The sequence below is a fragment of the Anabrus simplex genome, chromosome 7 (genome assembly GCF_040414725.1).
Source record: "Anabrus simplex isolate iqAnaSimp1 chromosome 7, ASM4041472v1, whole genome shotgun sequence".
Lineage (NCBI taxonomy): Eukaryota > Metazoa > Arthropoda > Insecta > Orthoptera > Tettigoniidae > Anabrus > Anabrus simplex.
In genome coordinates this window covers 257,805,669-257,825,854 of record NC_090271.1, presented here as the reverse complement: position 1 = coordinate 257,825,854, position 20,186 = coordinate 257,805,669, and the positions used below count along the sequence as shown (strand labels likewise).

At 37.2% G+C, this 20,186-nt stretch overlaps 1 protein-coding gene across 1 annotated transcript in view; it reads right to left on the bottom strand.

Annotated features, from left to right (window-relative positions):
• Nucleotides 1-18,570, bottom strand: part of LOC136877807 (muscle segmentation homeobox) — a 171,288-nt gene extending 152,718 nt beyond the window's left edge. Inside the window, exon 1 of the mRNA XM_067152011.2 lies at nt 17,676-18,570. Coding sequence (XP_067008112.2) covers nt 17,676-18,570 — 895 coding nt within the window. The remainder of the gene's footprint in view (nt 1-17,675) is intronic.
• Between the last annotated feature and the right edge of the window lie 1,616 nt (nt 18,571-20,186).

Here is a 20,186-nt window from a genome sequence, read left to right as displayed (position 1 = left end):
TTTCACTCAGCGTGAGCAAAATGATTTATAGCCTAGATTGTAGAGGCTCATCCCCGGACTTCACGTACCGATTTTCATTAAATTCTCTTCAACCGTTTTCTCGTGATGCGTGTACAGACAGACAGACAGACAGACAGACAGACAGACAGACAGACAGACAGACAGACAGACAGACAGACAGACAGACAGACAGACAGACAGACAGACAGACAGAAATTACGGAAAAGTAAAAAGTGCATTTTCATGTTACTATGGACATGACCGATACAGAAATACCATTAGGCCCTATTTTCAAATTCTGAGCAATGTACAGACAAAACTCTTATTTTATATATATAGATGATAAGCAAAATTAATAACCAAGGAAAACTCCCACACACTGATTGAATGTTCAGTGAACTGACCTTCAGTTCAGAGGGTCTCGAGTTCGATTACGGACCGGTTCGCGGATTTTAATCACTTCTGATTAATTCTTATGGCTCGGGGACTGGTTGTTTGTATCTGTCCTAAAAATTGTTTGTGTCTGTCCCAATACTCTCCTATTCATATTTAGACAACATACCAGACTACCAATTACTACAGAAACACGCAATAGTTATTACATTCCTCCATATAGCGTTGGCATCAGGAAGATAACCCAGCCTTAAAACAGGGCCAAATTGATATGCGCCATGCAATTCGTACCCGCGACCTGATATGTGTGGGAAATAGCGGTAGAAGAAGAACCAAGAACAAGAACAGAATTTTCATATTAGATACCGTCAAATAGGCCTACTGCAATAGAAATCAATAAGATTTATTTTATATCTCCTCAATAAATTATATTTATAGGTTTTAGAACATGTTTTCAACTTTAAATCCGAACGAATGGTTGCATTTATCGATTACTTATGGTGAATATAGCCCGTCCGGGGAAGAATAGCTTAATGAAGGTTGTAATACTTATGTCGACACAGAATTAATGTTGCTGATGATCCAAACAAGATATATTATTATTATTATTATTATTATTATTATTATTATTATTATTATTATTATTATTATTATTATTGAAGCCTCCGTGGCTCAGACGGCAGCGCGTCGGCCTCTCACCGCTGGATACCGTGGTTCAAATCCCGGTCACTCCATGTGAGATTTGTGCTGGACAAAGCGGAGGCGGGACAGGTTTTTCTCCGGGTACTCCGGTTTTCCCTGTCATCTTTCATTCCAGCAACACTCTCCATTCTCATTTCATAGCATCTATCATTCATTAATAAATCACTTTGGGAGTGGCGACCCCATCGTACTAACAGCCTATATCTGCTTCATTCGTTACATCCCTGACCCGGTCAATGACTGGAAAACAGGTTGTAGGTTTTCATTATTATTATTATTATTATTATTATTATTATTATTATTATTATTATTATTATTATTATTATTTCACTTTTCCTCTTTACATCCTGTGAAAGTTATGGGTGATAGGCTACAGGATGTTAACTTAGGTCCCGGTGTTAATTTTCAAAGTTTGTTCCGAACTGCGCCTGTCTAGTGCTGTGCGGTTAGCGTGTGCTAGGCCTACACCCAGCTTCCAACCCACCGTATTGGTCGATATGACAGCGGCCTGGTCGCCCGTAGGCGGCAAGACTAATGGGAGAGCTGCAGCCGCCAAACATGAGTTAATGTTGCCTTTGAGGACGGAACAACTGTAAGATCATCGTTGATTCATACTTAACTGTGATAGAACACGTAGAATATGCTAATAATGAGATATCACTGATTAAGTCATTAGCAGCGTCAAGAACAGCTGAGTGTGAACAACCATGATACAAAATATATGTTCAATTAAATTGTTATACATGCATGAGATAGCCATATGATCTCAGACATTACGATAGCACAACTGGCTGTAGGCTTACAATATGCGAGGTATGAATTTTGTCTCTTTCATTTGAAACAGTGAGAAATGTAATCAGGCCTGAATCTACAGGATGCAGAACACCGCAATGCAGGAGGATGCAGACCCCTGTAGGACTGAAGACTAAGTCGGTGCAGGATTGAGAGCTATCCTGGTTCAAAATTAATAAATTAGTACTACGACACTAATGTTTAGATTTCTGAACGAATACACGCCTGAATAACTATCCACTTCTACCTTTCCCTCCTTTATCTATGGGCATAACACCAGATCGAGTTCTAGGCCTACCCTTATGATACCCTTTAATCACTTATACAGCCGCTCCTTCCAGGTGTCTTAAGCAAGCCTATGGTATTCTCTCCTTGTCAGTAAACTTAGATGAAATAGCACTTCAATAGTCTCATTTATTGGAAACCGAAGAAATTTTAAACTGGAAAATTGTTACTTAATTTCAATGGAAATAGTGTGAATTGTAAATTGGAAAATTGTAACTGTAAATTGTAACACAAACGGAAACAGTGTAAATTGAAAACAAGGAAATTGGAACTGCAAATTGTAAAATTTTGGTAAATCTTGTAAATGAAAATTGTAAAATTTGGAAAATCAATAAAACACTTAGCCAAGAAGCCGAAAATCCCGCCCAGCTCCTTCGCCGAATCAAAAACCTCCACACCCATCTCCTAACTCCTTCAAATCTCCAAGCCAGCCGAATCACCTGGCCAGAGAGAAGGTATTACCTTCTAGTTGGCCCGCCGCACCTCAGAAGGAATGAAAAGCCTTCCTAGGTTCTAGTCCTCATTTAAGTGGTCTTGTCCAGATTTCCTCTTGAATACGTGAATAGCTTGTATAGCTGTTAGAGTTAATGAGAGAGAGTACGTTGTAGAACTATTGTTAGGTTAAAAATTTGACAGCGTATATTAATCATTAAAAAAGTAACCTTTACAATACTATTCCATTATTTTAGGTATTTCTAGATACTGTATGCAGTCTTATGTAAGAATTTTAAAATTATGTCACTTAATTTAGCTAGTGGCTTTACGTTGCACCGACACAGATAGGTCTTATGGCGACGATGGGATAGGAAATGCCAAGGAGCTGGAAGCGGCCGTGGCCTTATTTAAGGTACAGCCCCAGCATTTTCCTGATGTGAAAATGGGAAACCGAAGAAAACCATAATCAAGGCTTCCGGCAGTGGGATTCGAACTCACTATCTCCCGGGTGCAAGCTCACAGCCGCCCCTATCCTCACGGCCAACTCGCCCGGTAAATTATGTCACTATTTAAGTGTAAGAGAGGGCCGTGCGCCCTAACTACACTACATTCAAAGGCATTAAATAAATAAATAAATAAATAAATAAATAAATAAATAAATAAATAAATAAATAAATACATACATAAATACATAAATAAATAAATAAATAAATAAATAAATAAATAAATAAATAAATTAATTAATTAATTAATTAATAGTTATCTCCACATAGGTCGTGAAGGCCCTGGAAGGGGTGCAAGGTGAAGGGTTCCACTATCCGTAACCTCGGCACTTGGTGGGGTAGAGTGGTTAGCTTTACGCCTGGCCGTCTTTGCCCCCAGGAATTAACCTGGTACTCATTTTTGGTGTAGGTTGAGTGAACCTCTCAGCCATGTGCACCGCCGAAAGTGGAAACCTCTTTTCTTAAAATTTTTGACGTCCTGATGGGAAATCGAATCCACGTCCTTACGGGTGAATGGAGCACGCATTTACCGCCTCGGCCAGGCAGCCCCTAAATAAATAAATAAATAAATAAATAATAACTGGCTAGGCTGTGGCTATAAATTTGCATTCAGAGGATAATATATTCGAGCCCTACCATCGACACTGCTGAAGATGGTTTTCCGTCGTTTCACGTTTTCACACCAGGCCGCTGCCTTCCAAGTCCTACTCATTTCCAATCTTATCGACAACGAAAACCTATTTAGTGTGACGTTATTTATTTGGAATTTCCCCAAACTGGAGTTTGCACCTGAAGTCCAAGTATACATAGTAGGGTAATTCAAGGTAATAATAATAATAATAATAATAATAATAATAATAATAATAATAATAATAATAATAATAATAATAATAATAATAATAATAATAATTTAATTTAATATTTAATTTAATATTTAATTTAATATTATTATTTACAATTTAATAATAATGTTATTATTTAATCTGGCACTAAGATGTGTTTGTCAAGAGACACAGAATAATTCATTTATAATAAATTTCGAGCCATGGGTTTTTAGTGAAATTTCGAGTGCTGTAACGTCCTTACAGATGGTTTCTGACGATTGCTACTGAACGTTTTATAACGGTTATTATCATCTGATCTCGAAGTATTTTTTTCTTTTCTTTTTTTTTCAATTTGTATGTTTCCCTCCACTTTACAAATCCTTTGGGAATCGTTCCTCTGGCTCCGAGGAACAGACCTTTTATGGCCATTCTGCCGACGTTATAATAATAATAATAATAATAATAATAATAATAATAATAATAATAATAATAATGATAATAATAATAATAATAATAATAATAATAATAATAATAATAATAATAATAAATACATACATACATACATACATAAAATTAGGCTATCAGTCATCTCAGCCGACATAGTTCAAGTGTTAGAATGCGGGGAGATGTAAATTAAACAGAAATCCTGAAACAAACCTCTCCCAGATTTTCCTAGCCGACAGTGTTAGGCCTACTCAAAGCAAGACAGAGTGCATATGTTTATTTGTCCCCCCAAATAATAATATTATGAAGCTAATTCTCCCTCTCTGGATCAGTGGAATTGTCGGCCTTCAGTCTCCAACATCACGTCCTAGAAACCGGTAGTAGTAGTCAGATTTTTGAAGGACGGAAAGAAGCCCATTCGACACTCCTTGCCGTACGCTGTTGGCTTTTAAATGATCTCCGGTGTCTCATTCGGTGTTTACCTGATAAAATTAATTAATTCTCAGCAATAAGTCACCAAATAGAGTTCTGATATCTCTGTCATCCAGCGGAGTAATATGGTATAAGCCCATCAACATTTAGGGTCTTCATGCAGGTAGGCTAGACGTCAAATCAAAATAACGCCACACGGTAGGTGGGAGTAAATTAATATTTTATTATTTTTATTATGATTATTATTTTATAGTGAAGTCGATCATCATTGCAAAAATCACATTCAGTGTTTGGAAAAACATGTATATCATCCATTTGTGTTTAATAATATTTGACTCATACGAGATATCGAATTACACTAACCAAAATGATGCACACTAAATAATCGTTCGAAGGGAACAAGAGACAGAGATGAACAAATATTGGCAATACAGAAAGAAAGAAAAGAAGGAAGAAGGTAACTGGGATCTTCCGTGACTAAAACTATGTCTGACCAGCATTTTCGGTGAATCAGATAAAGTTATCTATGTAGTATATTGTAAAATGGTTGGTTTTACCTCCTGAGATATCTTCCAGACCCCTCGTGGGTACAAGTATCATTATTTGCGTACCATTTTAAGCAACTACTCTGTTCTGTTTTGCAGGATACTGTATAGGCTATGCCTATTCAACGTCCAGTATAATTTACAAGAAAAAACATAATTATCTTTAACCAAAACCGTCAACTATAGATAATATTGGACAACAAGTGCTTACGTAAGGTACAATGTCGAATAGTGATCACTGATCAAGTAATGATATCTCACAAAACAATTAATAGTGGGAAATTCTAAATATATGGGATATACTGTATATTTGGTCTTGATTTTGGATGTTATATTTTCAAACTGAATATAATATACGTAATGTAATTAATAATAATAATAATAATAATAATAATAATAATAATAATAATAATAATAATAATAATAATAATAATAATTTCGTGTGGCTATTTCTAGCCGAGTGCAGCCCTTGTAAGGCAGACCCTCCGATGAGGGTGGGCGGCATCTGCCATTTGTAGGTAACTGCGTGTTATTGTGGTGGAGGATAGTGTTATGTGTGGTGTGTGAGTTGCAGGGATGTTGGGGACAGCACAAACACCCAGCCCCCGGGCCATTGGAATTAACCAATGGAGGTTAAAATCCCCGACCCGGCCGGGAATCGAACCCGGGACCCTCTGAACCGAAGGCCAGTACGCTGACCATTCTGCCAATGAGTCGGACATAATAATAATAATAATCTATGATCTTTGCTACCATGATTTTAATTTCAAGCAATTTCGGCTGCGCACATGTCAGTTTCGACATTACATTTTGCCCTCTCTATGGACCAGTGACACAGTGTCGGCCTCCGCATCCTAAGATCCCAGGTTCGAATTTTTGAAGAACTAGTCCATACGGCCCTGCACGCCGTTTGATTTCGGCGTGTAAAATCTCTCTGGTGAAATATATTGTGATTATTCGGCAATCTTATTCTTCTTCTTTTCCTACAGCTTTTCCCCACACCTGTGGTGTCTCGGGTGTGAACTGCGTCACACGTGTGGATTTGACCGTGTTTTACGGTCGGATGCCCTGACACGTGTTTCTGTGGTGGTTGGTAGTGTGGTATGTTGTCTGAATATGAAAATGAGAGTGTAGGGACGGACGCAAACTCCCAATCCCCGAACCAGATGAATTAATCAGAAGCGATTAAAATCCCCGACACGGCCGGGAATAGAACCCGGGATCCTCTGAACTGAAGGCCAGTACGCTGACCATTCAGCCAACGATTCGGACTTTGATTATCCGGCAATATTAATGAAAAATAGGTCATAGAATGCCCAGAAGAGATCGATTCTTTCCGCCATCTGTTAGGGTAAAACGGAACGTCTATATTGAAACGCAGGCAACCTAAATGGCGTTAAATGAAAATACCTCCACATGATAAGTGAGGCCATTAAATTTTACTATTATTATTATTATTATCATTTATTACTACATACCGTATTGCTGAAAATTCAGAACTCTACTGGGCGACCCATGAATAAGTTTCAATTAAGCTAGTTAATTTTGCGGGTTAAATAGCGAGTCTGTCACTGGAGATATTTTACGAGCCGATATTGTTCAATATGGAGACCCAATGAAATTTCTTTGTGCTCTTCAAAAACTGGGTCTGAACCTGCGAATCGGGAGACTACAAAAAACATCACATATCGATGGCTTAGCCTACTTCTAAAAACCTCGTATGTCACAATGTTTCTCCTACCCATTATTTTCCTTAAGACTGGTCACGCCTCCCAGCCGCATATGGATATGCAATCCGTAAGAGCAATTTTCGTTGTGCTTATTTTCCTATATCCGCGTGTAAAGGAAAATAAGCCTTAAACACACTGTACTGTACTTTTACACAGCCGTATAGGAAAATGAACATTGCATATAAATATGTGGCATGGAGGCGTGACCAGATTTAAGGAAAATAATTGATAGGAAGAGCATTGTCAGATACGTGGTATTGTTTCTTAAGGGATGATTTATATATTTACATTGAAATATAGACACCGCTTACGTCAGCAAACTCCCTAGTGCTGTGGAAGCTTCAACGCCAGGAGGAAGGGAAATACGCACCATGCGGTCCAAGCGTGAAATCCGACGCGTGGGCACACACCACATAATTACATGAGAAAATAGTAATAATTTTATGGCCTCAGCAACTTCGAGCGGACATTTTGATTAGATGACATTTAGGCTTTCTGCATCTTAGTTTCGACGTGCTGTTTTACTCTGCTAGGAGGTATAGGATATCTATGGCTTTATGTTAATTAATTGTGTTAGCTGAACATCAAATGTGTCACTTTGAGGCCTTCACAAATCTGGGTCTAAAACCGCGACCATGGAATCAGAAGACTAAATCTCCATCGCAGACACAATATAGGTCTAAATACGGATTATCAGATATATTTATCGACTGTGGACCATGGTGTGGAATAATATCGAATGCCAAATGGACTTCCTTTCCACCATTCAAAAACCTTAGTACCTTTCTCCGATCTGAACCCATGATATCGTATTCCGAAGGCCAACACTTTACCACTGATCCACAGAGGGAATTATTACTATTATTATTATTATTATTATTATTATTATTATTATTATTATTATTATTATTATTATTAATGGAAAAATCACGTTTAGATGGGAAGGGCTAAAGTTGTGAATTAAAGTTATTTTTTTCGACATCCCTTCAATTGCTATAAGATACATTTTAAGAGACTGCTGTTTGCCAGAATATTGTACTGCGGATATACCTAAATTCCGCACACTACGGCTATACTGCAAACAAAGGACAGCGACCGAGTGCGCCAATGTGGTGGTTTAATAAGTATAGGCTATTATAGGTAAATATGATGTTTTGTGGTTTAGCCATGAATTAGCCTAGTTTACTTGTAAAATCTGTAAGAATGAAAGTGTGAACCTCTGATATTCAGACTGTCGAAATGAGTGGTATGTTTTCATGACTTAATACTCACAGTGCATGCGGAGGAATATCTGCAACCTTGCTTCACTAACCCACTAGCTTAGATTCAGAAATGTTAGGTCTTGAGAACTACAATTTACGAAGTCCATATCCATCTCTGATGAGATATAGTGTTTACAGTTCATTATTCTCTGTGTCTTTTGGTACGAGCTACAACAAGTTTATCTTTATCCATCTATCTCGGCCTCATTTTGACTTTGACTTTACGAAATTTACCGAGGCAAAATAAACGATGCTGGTAAAATCATTCCATATGCAGCCTGCTCCTCTGATAAAAGGTGTGAAGGTTGATGACCGATTTGTGTGTGAATTCTTGTGAGCTTGATCGACTGATACAGGCCTAAGAATGTCCTGCCCGACACATTAAGGGGGGGGGGGGGGGAGGAGGAGGAAAAGGAAACTATAAAACTTAGAAATTTCGTTGTACACCTCTTTAGCTCCGTTTAGGCTATCTATGACTGCGGATAGTGAAATTACTGAACATTCAACATATATATATATATATATATGCGTGTGTGTTCTACTATGAGTTAGCACAAGCCTGTTGCTTTCATCAACTCGCATCAGTCCCACTTCTGGGTTTGGCCGAGATATTGAACTGTATACATTTAAATTTCATAACAAGTAAGACTGTAGGTTTCCTCAGCTGTAACCAATTGTCAGCACAAATTAGCCTACATTAATAAATTAGTAGACTATATGGTAATCAAGATAATAACAACTAAGAAGAACACAAACACAAAATCGGTTACTTAAAGATAGATGGTCCTAAAGAAAAGAAAAATAAAATTTAACATCTAATGTAGATGCATAGGTGTTTCTGATTTTTTGAACATTTAATTAACTTAGAAAAAAACAGTTTGGCCAATTTCATGTCGTAGAAAGGTAGTGGTATGTGAGACATCTTTTCAGAGTCCTCACGCTTCTTAGTTGTCGGTTATTTCATTCAGTTTAACACTATTGTATAATCGGGTATCATTTTACGGCAAATAAATTCTGAACTTAACTGTTCGATGTACTTGGTTATGAATGACGGTAACAAAATAATTTCTGATGCAGCTAAATCACTGCAATAAATCGTGTGAGGATGTCGCTCGTATAATAGGCCTAGACTTCTAATTGTATTTCAGAGGCTTTAGCAAACCAATATCCATTAGCACCTTATGACTCGTGGAGGCAATCAACGGAAAACTAAATCACTTCTCATTTCTGTAATACGTCAAGACATTCTGTGACGGAAATAGTGAAATTCATTATAGACCTACACTTACAAATCAAACTCTATTTAAGCCCTTAGGTCGGATTTTTAGCGATTTTTGTGGATTCTGGTTTGAGCCAAGATAGTTCAACATTTTCAACTTGATGTAATTATTCTAAAACTTATAGATTTCACATTCTCTTTGATAAAATATGTTGTAGCCTGTACATATAATTACGCAAGTATGCGTTCTTTAAGATCATGTTTGCTTTTAATCGGGCTTCTTAAAAAAATGGGAAAATGACGGACGTATTTTAACAAATATGTAGTATCTACCTTAGCACAGATAGGTCCTACGTGTTAGCATGTACATTCTTTCTAAATCATAGAATGTACAGAGAATTCATGAAAGATCCATCAAATATTACATTTCTCTGGAAAGAATATTAGAGAAAGGTACCTGCTTGAAATGATTTGTTCTGGCGTCCAGTAAGAGAAAACAATCGTGTGATTAGGAGCATTTTTCAGCGGACTTTGTGCTTGAGAGTGAAGAACAGTGAAGAGTAGCTTACACTCTGCTAATGTTTGGATAAGGGACAATCGAACTCTGAATTTGTTTGCATACTGGAGAATGGTCCGTTGAGTATTCGAAGCGAAAGACATTTCTCTTTTCATAGCTCAAACTTGTCATCATCTCCAATTTATTAGTCGTGATGGATATAGGCCTACATTTTGATTGGCAAGAGACGAAGAAAAAATGTTTCTACATACCTGCGGCCAGTTTGGTGTTCCACATGTTTTAGTGTAAACGAGTTAGTCTTGCCAATGAAGTAATAATAATAATAATAATAATAATAATAATAATAATAATAATAATAATAATAATAATAATAATAATAATAATTTCACTTCCTCTAATTTTTTACAGATTTCGGAGACACCAAGGTGCCAAAATATTATTCAAAAGATGTTATTTTATGTGCCAGTAAATCTTCCTCGGCTGGCGTATTTGAGCATCTTCGTATTCCACCGCACTGAGCTGGATTCGAATGCTCCAACGTTGGCTTAGAATGACAGCACTGTGACGTCTGAGCCACTCATCCTAGACCAATAGTGAAATAAACCCAGTTGTTCATACTGTATTTATATAAGGAAGGAAGGAAGGAAGGAAGGAAGGAAGGAAGGAAGGAAGGAAGGAAAGTACTTTAAATGCAAATAATAATAATAATAATAATAATAATAATAATAATAATAATAATAATAATAATAATAATAATAATAATAATAATTCAGTTTCTGGCGACAGCTAAAGGCTGGATATCATGCCTGATACCACGTGTACTTTAATGTGAAAATTCTATCCTGTAATAACCACAGCATTAACGAAATTAATTTTTGTAAACAAATTTAAAATATTCTCTTTGATGTAACTATATAAATTAATTAGGTGTATTTCTATCCGCGATATGGTCCGACTCCATGGCCAAATGGTTAGCTTGCTGACGTTTGGTTACAGGGGTCCCGGATTCGATTCCCAGCAGGGTCGGGAATTTTAACCACAATTGGTTAATTCCGCTGGCACGGGGGATGGGTGTATATGTCGTCTTCATCATCATTTCACCCTCATCACGACGCGCAGGTCACCTACGGGCCTCAAATCAAAAGCCCTGCATCTGGAGCGCCGAACTTATCCTCGGACACACACACACACACACACACACACACACACACACACACACACACATATATATATACAGAGAGAGAGAGAGAGAGCAACATCTCGCCAATCCAATATGGTCGTGGTTTGAATACCGATCAATATACAAGAGATTTCAGAATTAGGTGGCGTCTTAATGGATCGGATTTCAAACGAACTGACGGTTCCATTGTTTACGATTGGAAGATTTCAAGTCGTACATCCCACTGTATTGTTAGCTTGCATTTTTTGCTTTGTAGGTTTGCACACTAGAAGTTCTACATTTACACAATAGAATGACGTGACTTCCATCATTGAATGTGCCAATCTCTGTGAATGAATAAAAGTGACAACAATCTTCTATTTACAACCAGTCAGACAAAAAATTACATTAGCGGCGTGTCTTAGACAAGTCTGCAAAGCTGTTGATAGCTTATATAGAATGTTTTTGAACACTAATGATCTAAGAGCAAGGATATAATCAAATAAGTTATCATCTTAATTGAGGATAACTGTTGGCTATATAGAGGATTAAGATGGGACGATTAAGATAATCTCCGGAATTTACTCAATTATGTAGTCACCCCCGGAAGAACGTGGGTTCGACTCCCCGTTAGGAAATCGAAAATTTTAAATTTAACAGAAACGGAAACTTTTGCATGGGAAACGGTGAATGAACGACATCATATTGTATTTCTTACAGGTTAAGGATAGCTCTTCTACAGCTGCGATAACGAAACGTAGAATTTAAATGTTTGTATAGGCCCACAATAAGTTAATGATTTAATTACGTGCTAAAGTAAAAGAGCAAGTCTCGCCGCCATAAGACCTATCTGTATCGATGCGACGTAAAAAAAATATAAAAAAAAATTGCGAGCAATATATTGTTAATGTGGCTCTTGATATTGCAATCACAATCACGGGAACTTTAGTTTCCATACCACAGGGTCATGAATATTTAGTTTCAAAATTCCGCTGGCACTGGCCGCGAGTGGGTTGAAGAATTACGTATTAGCTGCTCTGAAGTAACTGTGTTTATGATTGTCATTATTTACATGTCTTTAATTGAATAGATGTAAGATAAATACTGTGAAATTCCAAACTAATTTGCCATTGAATAAGGAACGAATAAGTTTGTTATTCTCGTAAATAAAGGCCAGTAAAATTGTATTACAGTTTGGTGCAATAACGTGCATTTTGATAACAATTCCACGTGAACTGTAACCTCGGGTATGTAGCCTACTTATCTTTCCCTTTTGGGTGGTGATTTTTATGCTAGTGAAGATCCTCAATTAGCTATTAACTGAATAATAATAATAATGGCGTGTGGCCTCCCAAGAGGCCAAGTCCAAGTCTTTCGAGTTGACGCCGTATAGGCGACCTGCGCGTCTGTGAGAATGGGGCCCTACCTGTGATGAAATGTGATGCTGAAGACGACACACACACCCAGCTCCCCAGCCATTGGAATTAACCAATGAAGGTTAAAATCCCCGACCCGGCCTGGAATCGAACCCGGGATCCTCTGGACCAAAGGCCAGCACGCTAACCATTTAGCCATGGAGCCGGACAAAGGTAAACTTGTGTCCTCATCCCGAGGTGGTGCAGCTCTTTTCATGTACACCCCCATTGAAGGTGAGCTGCATGTACCATTTCAATCACATACCAGCCCTTCTGCCATTCTTCCATTTCTGGCAGTACCGGAAGTCGAACCCGGGCCCCCGAAGACGGCAGCTAATCACACTAACCGTTACGCTACAGAGGCGGACAACTGAATAATAACACAGAGGATATGAGAACAATTTATTGGCTTATGGGTTAAACAAATATTTCATATATGTACGCCGTTCAAGAAATTTATCATGTTATTTGTGAATATATCTTTTGCACATCCAAAGCCTACTTCTAATACCAGGTATCTGACAATGTTCTTCCTACCCATTTTTTTCCTTAAGACTGGTCACACCTCCCAAACACATATGGATAATATGCAGTCCATCAGAGCAATTTTCGTTGTGTTTCTTTTTCCTGTGCTGATGTGTAAACGGAAATGAACCTTACCGTACCGAAGTGTAGGAATGTGCGACTGTATAGCGTATCAATGCACTCCTACAGAATAATGTACGGTATTTAAGGTTCATTTTCTTTTACACGGCAACATAGGAACTCAACACAACGAAAATTGTTCTGATGGACTGCGTATCCATATGTGGCTGGGAGGCGTGACCAGTCTTAAGGAAAATAATGGAAAGGAAGAGCATTTCCATATAGGCTACGTGGTATTAGAACTACGACGTCAATGTGGTTCGTTCATCCACTATAATAATTTAACATAAATCGTGTTAATTTAGGTGCAGTATTTACAATTCTTCTTGATCCTGTTCAGCGGTGGCGAAGTAAGTAGCCTACACTGAAATCCTGTAAGTATGCAGCCTATTAATTACCCTTGTATCGACTCGGTATCTTGGTTGTCATTTTGAGCAAAACATTCTAAGCTACTCATTTTAATTCCTCATTTGCATTTAAATATCATAAGACAAAACACAACGAACAAAAACACATGGTTAAAGGAGTAAAGCTGATTTTACATAAGGATTTTCATTTTTATCAACTGAAAATCAACAGTTCTTCACTATTAGACTTCTAAGACAGACGTAATGAATTTTTCATTGCAGAATGTGCTTTGTGATGTGGTTATTGGTCTTTTGTATGTAACTATTTCTTATTGGTTATGCTTTTGTTATAACTAGTACAATTATTATTTTGGTAGTCATACTTGGAGTTTCGATTCTGTGCTACCTCTTTTAGTGGAGGTTATAGTTTAAGATTTCTAAAGAAATAAATAAATGAAGATGAAAGTATACAAGTAGGTCTGTACAACATTGTTGATATACAATTGCCCAATATGATGATGTATGTAAATAAACGCCAGTATATTCATAATAATTAGACTATGGTGATATTTCTCGAAAATCGTACAGTAATTAGTGGAACGTAAATAACAATAACAATAATAATGGCGTATGGCCTCCGGAGAGGCCTGGTGCAGGTCTTCTTCTAGTAGACGGCCTATTAACAATAACAGTATTACGATGGTTTACTTCTAAAACCTCGTATCTCCCAGTGCCAATCCTATTCATTATTCTCCTTAAGACTGACCACTCCTCCCAGCCACATACGGATAAGCAGCCCATCAGAACAATTTTCTTTGTGTTTATTTTCCTATGCTTCTGTGTAAAGGGAAATGAACCGTCAATACTTTACCTACTGTAGGAGTGCATAAATTCGCCATGCAAACAACATCCTTATCTACAATACGGTATGGTAAGGTCCATTTTCCTTTACACATTAGCATAGGAAAATGAAGATAACGTGACCACTCTTAAGAAATATAATGAGTACGAAGAACATTGGGACTTACGAGTTTTTAGAAGTAAGCCATCGATTATTAACATACGTGTAAGTTATATACGCCGAAGTGACAAAGTATGTTGGTTTCAATAAATTGAATCAGATAGGGACTTCTAACTTAAAATGAACTGTACACATGGATAACGGGCCTAGTTATAATTACGATTAGAATTGAAATCAAACTATTTGAACGTGTCCTTTAATTCGTAGAACTATTAGATATTTTAAAAGTTCTCCGTGAGCGAAAGCTGTTTGAAAGAAACTCCAGTACAAACCACGTACTTGTTTCCGTCATTTCCATATCTTCTATACTGACAATTAATCTATGTTTATGCGGGACTGTGCCATTTTTATCTGCCGCCATCAATAAATATTGTTGCAATTTCTAGGAATAATGTAGATATAGTAGCCCTCCGTGATGAACTTTACAATTACTGATATGATTACTGCCTGCCACTCAAACTTCAAACGACTGTTCGCTGACGTTTCTATTACCGTAAACTTCCAAGTAATTGAGTGTTGTTATCTATACAATCATTTAAGGAAAATAAGTAGTTTTTTCTAGAAAAGTAATACACACTTTCCTTGTTTGAGAATATAGGCCTACTCTGTTTCTTATTCATAATGCTATTCAATTTACGGAACAAAGTACCCTTTTCACAGCCGGAACGCGGAGGTAACTCTGAACAACTGAACATGGTGAAAATAATTCATATCAGATTTGTACCTTAATTAGCGTACAATACAATAAGAATCAGCGACCTTGTTTTATTAATAACCAAACATGAAGAACCACCAGCTGAGCTGAACATTTCAAGTGTCTTTTTAACATATCAGCGGTAGTAAATTATTGCTGATAATGAAAGAACAGCAGGTTATGCACTGCAGGTGATAATGGTCGACTTGCATAACATAGCAAGCAAGCATTTTCTTCTAACTTCACTATTTGTCTCCTTCGGAGTATATACACTACACACACACACACACACACACACACACACACACACACACATAAATACACAGAGCATGCACATTATTGTCAACAGCGATGGCACTGGATGATTTTAGACAATCACATTTCTTCAGAAATATTGTAACAAATATGCTATTGCAACTGCGATTGTTAGTCTACCATCATCAATACTAGGAACAGCTTTGTATTATTTACATCTTTAAATTCTAGAATTTAAACTCTGAATTTTCACGGGAGAGAACATGAAGCAAACATGTTCTAAATAACATGCCGGCTGTAACAAACTGATAGTCGCTAAGAGCACTTCAAATAGCGGTGCTCTGCCTTGTATAAGTTACAAAGAGAAGCATCGGAAGTTGGCAAGATACGTGGAGATTTTAAGCGCTTCAGATATATTCAATTGCATGAAACCAATGTTTGACACCACAGCTGTAATATAATACATACAGTCCTATTTCTATTACTGGGAAACGGGAGAAAATTACGCTTATATCTAATAAAATAATAATAATAATAATAATAATAATAATAATAATAATAATAATAATAATAATAATAATAATAATATCTGTGGCCTCCGGACAAGCCTGTTGCAGGTATTTCGAGTTGACACCCATATGTAATCTAGCGTTTGTGAGGAATCCCGGAGCCAGAGAAATTAAAAAATTGAGGATTGAGATTCCCGACCCAGCCTGGGGAAAACTAGAGCAACCTAATAAATATATATTAAATAGAATAATAATACAGCATCAAAAGTGCAAACCTAAACATGATAATAAGCTGACGATGTGTAGATTTGTATAGAACAAGAGGAGAAACATGGAGCACCTGCATGAAACGTTCGTAATATATGAAACCAAAATCGGGTACCGGTCGGGTATAATATACAACCTGTATTAAATTTAGCATTGTGGAACTACTAGCATAATAATAGGGCCGACAGGAAATATAATGAGAATCAAATACATCCTATGAAATTATTAACAAACGTCAGGAGCGCAAAAATTAAATATGAAATATAATGGATGTTTAGGAGACTGTAGATGATAAAAATACTCTTAGAGATACCATAAATATTCATATTTAGAACTAGCACAAACCAATAATATAATAAAACATTGCTCCTTCACAATTTAAATTAGTCCAATATTGGCTATGAATTTGCAAGTTTATATTGAATATTTCATGACGAGAAATATTCAAATGATAATGATGATCCCATTTTGTTAGAAAATAACCTTGAAAGGAAATGGAGTTCTACAGTATGAGCTGTCAGTTACTTAATATTGTTGGAGCACTCTATACCCTCAAGTTCATTATATCAGAAATGCATTATGGCCGTTAATTTAACTGATAAATATGCAATGACGATGTTGCAATCTGAACAAGGTAATTAGAGATGGAAAATAAATTACATTTATTAAAGGAACATGTTTGAATTAATAAATACAATGGTTTAGTTTATAGACTGAATACAGTTAATGATGATGATAATAATAATAACAAAAATAGTAATAGAATAATGGTAGGTATTAGTAATATAACTGATAACGAGTAATGTAAAGAAAAAAAAAACTAATAAGTTAATCTTAATAGTTAAACATTATAGCCTACGCAAATTATGTTAACATATCAGGAAATTATTCGCAACACAGTGAACTTCATTGCCAATCTGCCCTGTAAAATCGTAACGATTATTTCATAGCTTGAGTGTAATAATAATAATAATAATAATAATAATAATAATAATAATAATAATAGTAGTCTAATAGACTACTGTATGTTTTCGCTTTATATTTGAATAACGATGACTGAAGTTCAAACGTTCATGCAGTGCCCCGCAGTTTCATCATGCAATAATAAATTCTACTGAGATTATGAAAATTCTTACGTTCCTAATTCTTTCAGCAACTTAAAAGATCGAAATGAATCATAATTATGCCGAGGCAGCTTCTTTCAACACCACAAATATGTGAACACTTAGATTACGTACAGCATCTACAGTGTAAGTAGAATAATTGAAAAGAAGTCTCACCTGGATTGCTACCGAGACCTGCCGCAAACGCCGCCGCCGCCGCCGCTGGCCCCATTGCACTAGCCGCCCCCGGAAACATGGCGCCTGGATAATGTCCGACAAGCGCCTGCGTGGCCCACGAGTTGCCGCCCCCAGGAGGCACGTGCTGATGCGCCGGATGATGATGCTGCAACCCAGCCGAATATGCCGCCGCAGCCGCCGCTAACGCAGAGAACGGCGTCGGTCTTACCGGCGCTACCATGCCGCCTCCAGGTCCGTGACCCAGCATGAACCTTGCCGAACCAGGTAGTAACATAGTGTCCCCAATCCGCCCCGCAGCAGGATTAGATATTAAACTCGGAGGCGGAGGTGTTAAAGGAGTGGGTGTAGACGTGGGCGTTGGTGTATGCACTGGAGAATTAGAGTCACGTAGAACTTCCACATCAACAATACTTCCCTGTCCTGATTCGTCATCGTCTTCGTTAACCTCTTCATCAGACGATGTTAACTGTTGTTCCGAGTGCTGCGATCGTTGCTCCAACGGTGGGGATTGTGAGATTAAGCACGACGGCGAACGCGGACTTCTCACAGAAGGCCTAGTATCAGCTAACAATGCTGCGACACTAAAACTAATATGTCCAGATCTAGAGTTCGTTTGTTGATGTTGATGATGGTTGTGATGATTTATATGCTGAGTCGGCAGTACTGCTGGTTTCACTAAATTATTCACTGTTGTAGCCGTTGGTGAAGATCGAGATAGATTTTCATCACTAGAATCAATAGTGTCCATTTTGTACGGTGATCCACCAAGAACTGCCGTTGTGTTATTGTTGTTATTAATAATAATATTTTTAGTGTTGTGTGGAGATGGTGGAGGTGCCGGGCCTTGTTGATGGGTTACTTTCAGGATTGTCATGCTAGCAGCTGTCTCTTCAAGCATGGATTTCCTTGGAGAATCCACGCTCTTTTCACTTTTTCCAGAGAGAAAAAGTAAATTTTTAGAAAGATGTTCTTTTTACAAGACTTTCACTGTTCTCGTCCCTAGTCACTGTACCACTCACAAGTCAGTTCCTCGCACACATTCGATATTTTCACAAAAACTGAAGAAAATTATTTACATCGCTCTTAAGTTTCTTCTACGACACATCAATATGTATATAAATATAAAAAATTAGTTTATAAGTACACCACGAATTACGTAGACAACTTTTTGCTTGATTCTATTAGCGTCCATGGCGGATTTTTATTAAGTCCTTTTCTGTTTGTGTGTATATATATATCTGTTACACTCTTTTTTTATTTACATATATATATATATGAATAAATTACAAGAATGTTATTACCAGTATGGCCAACGCACCCTCCGTTTGCAAAGCCTGCACCAGTACTGGCGCTGTTGTTACCAAATCGTTTGGAAAAGGCTACAACAAGCCCTCAAAGCCCCCTCCATACTAGCCTCGCGCTCCCGCTACACACGGGAGGGGAGAACGCCCTGCCCACTTTAAACAGAAAGGGGAGGAGTTGGGAGAACTCGAAAGCCCCGCCTTCCCTCTACATATAATGAGATTGACTCTTTAAAACTGTTACAGCCAATCACGTAAGAGGAAATGTTTAACTGTTGAAATGACGTCACTAAACCATTGCTCTTCTTCTTCTTTGTCATTTTTTTCTAAAAAACTGTACTTCTTCTCTCTTCCTCGCTTCTCTTCTCACGTATCAGTGTTTTTGAGTGTTTGTTTGTTTTTGTTTTGTTCGCCTTGTTAACTAATGTGATGGATCACACATGTTTAGACAGGGTTATATCTGTGTATTCAAGGCACCACTTCTTTAATCTACTGTGACATCCAGCTAATACCTCGAATATTAGTCACACTACTCACATATTCTTCGAATTTCTTCAAGAGATGACTTGATGAAACCATCTGAAATTGTAGACAGAAATAATACCTGTGGTGAAATTTGACTATAAAATTAAAACGAATGTCTCTGATTCTCCTTTCCACGAAGTGTAACATTTATTTATTGTGTGAACTCCAGGATGGGTCTATAACTGCTGTACAAGAGGTAGGATTACGAAGTTTAATGTGAAAGAAAATAGGTTCTATTATTGTATGCAGATAGGTTATGTCAAATGGGGCCTCACTCATTACTGCAATCAACAATAATTTAGTCGTAATTTAAATGAAATAGATTAATCGATATTAGAATTACACCAGTGAATTAGTCTACTCGTAGCCAATAATAGCGGACCAGAGAAATAAAGAGTGATAAAAAATGAAAGAAAACCATTTATCTTAATTGTTACATCTTGACTGCGTGAAGAAAGAAATTTGAATGATTTCGATATCCGAACTGTTATATAATCCTTCTAACGTAAAGTTAACAGACGCCCCCGTTTTCCGACGACGGTCCCCGATTTTCGCTTTTTGTCCCAGGAGGAAATTTGTTCCTGGTATGTCCCCAAATTTAATCACATATTCCCAGATTTTCAATGTTAATTATTAGTATGGTATTACGTAAAAAGTTATGCGA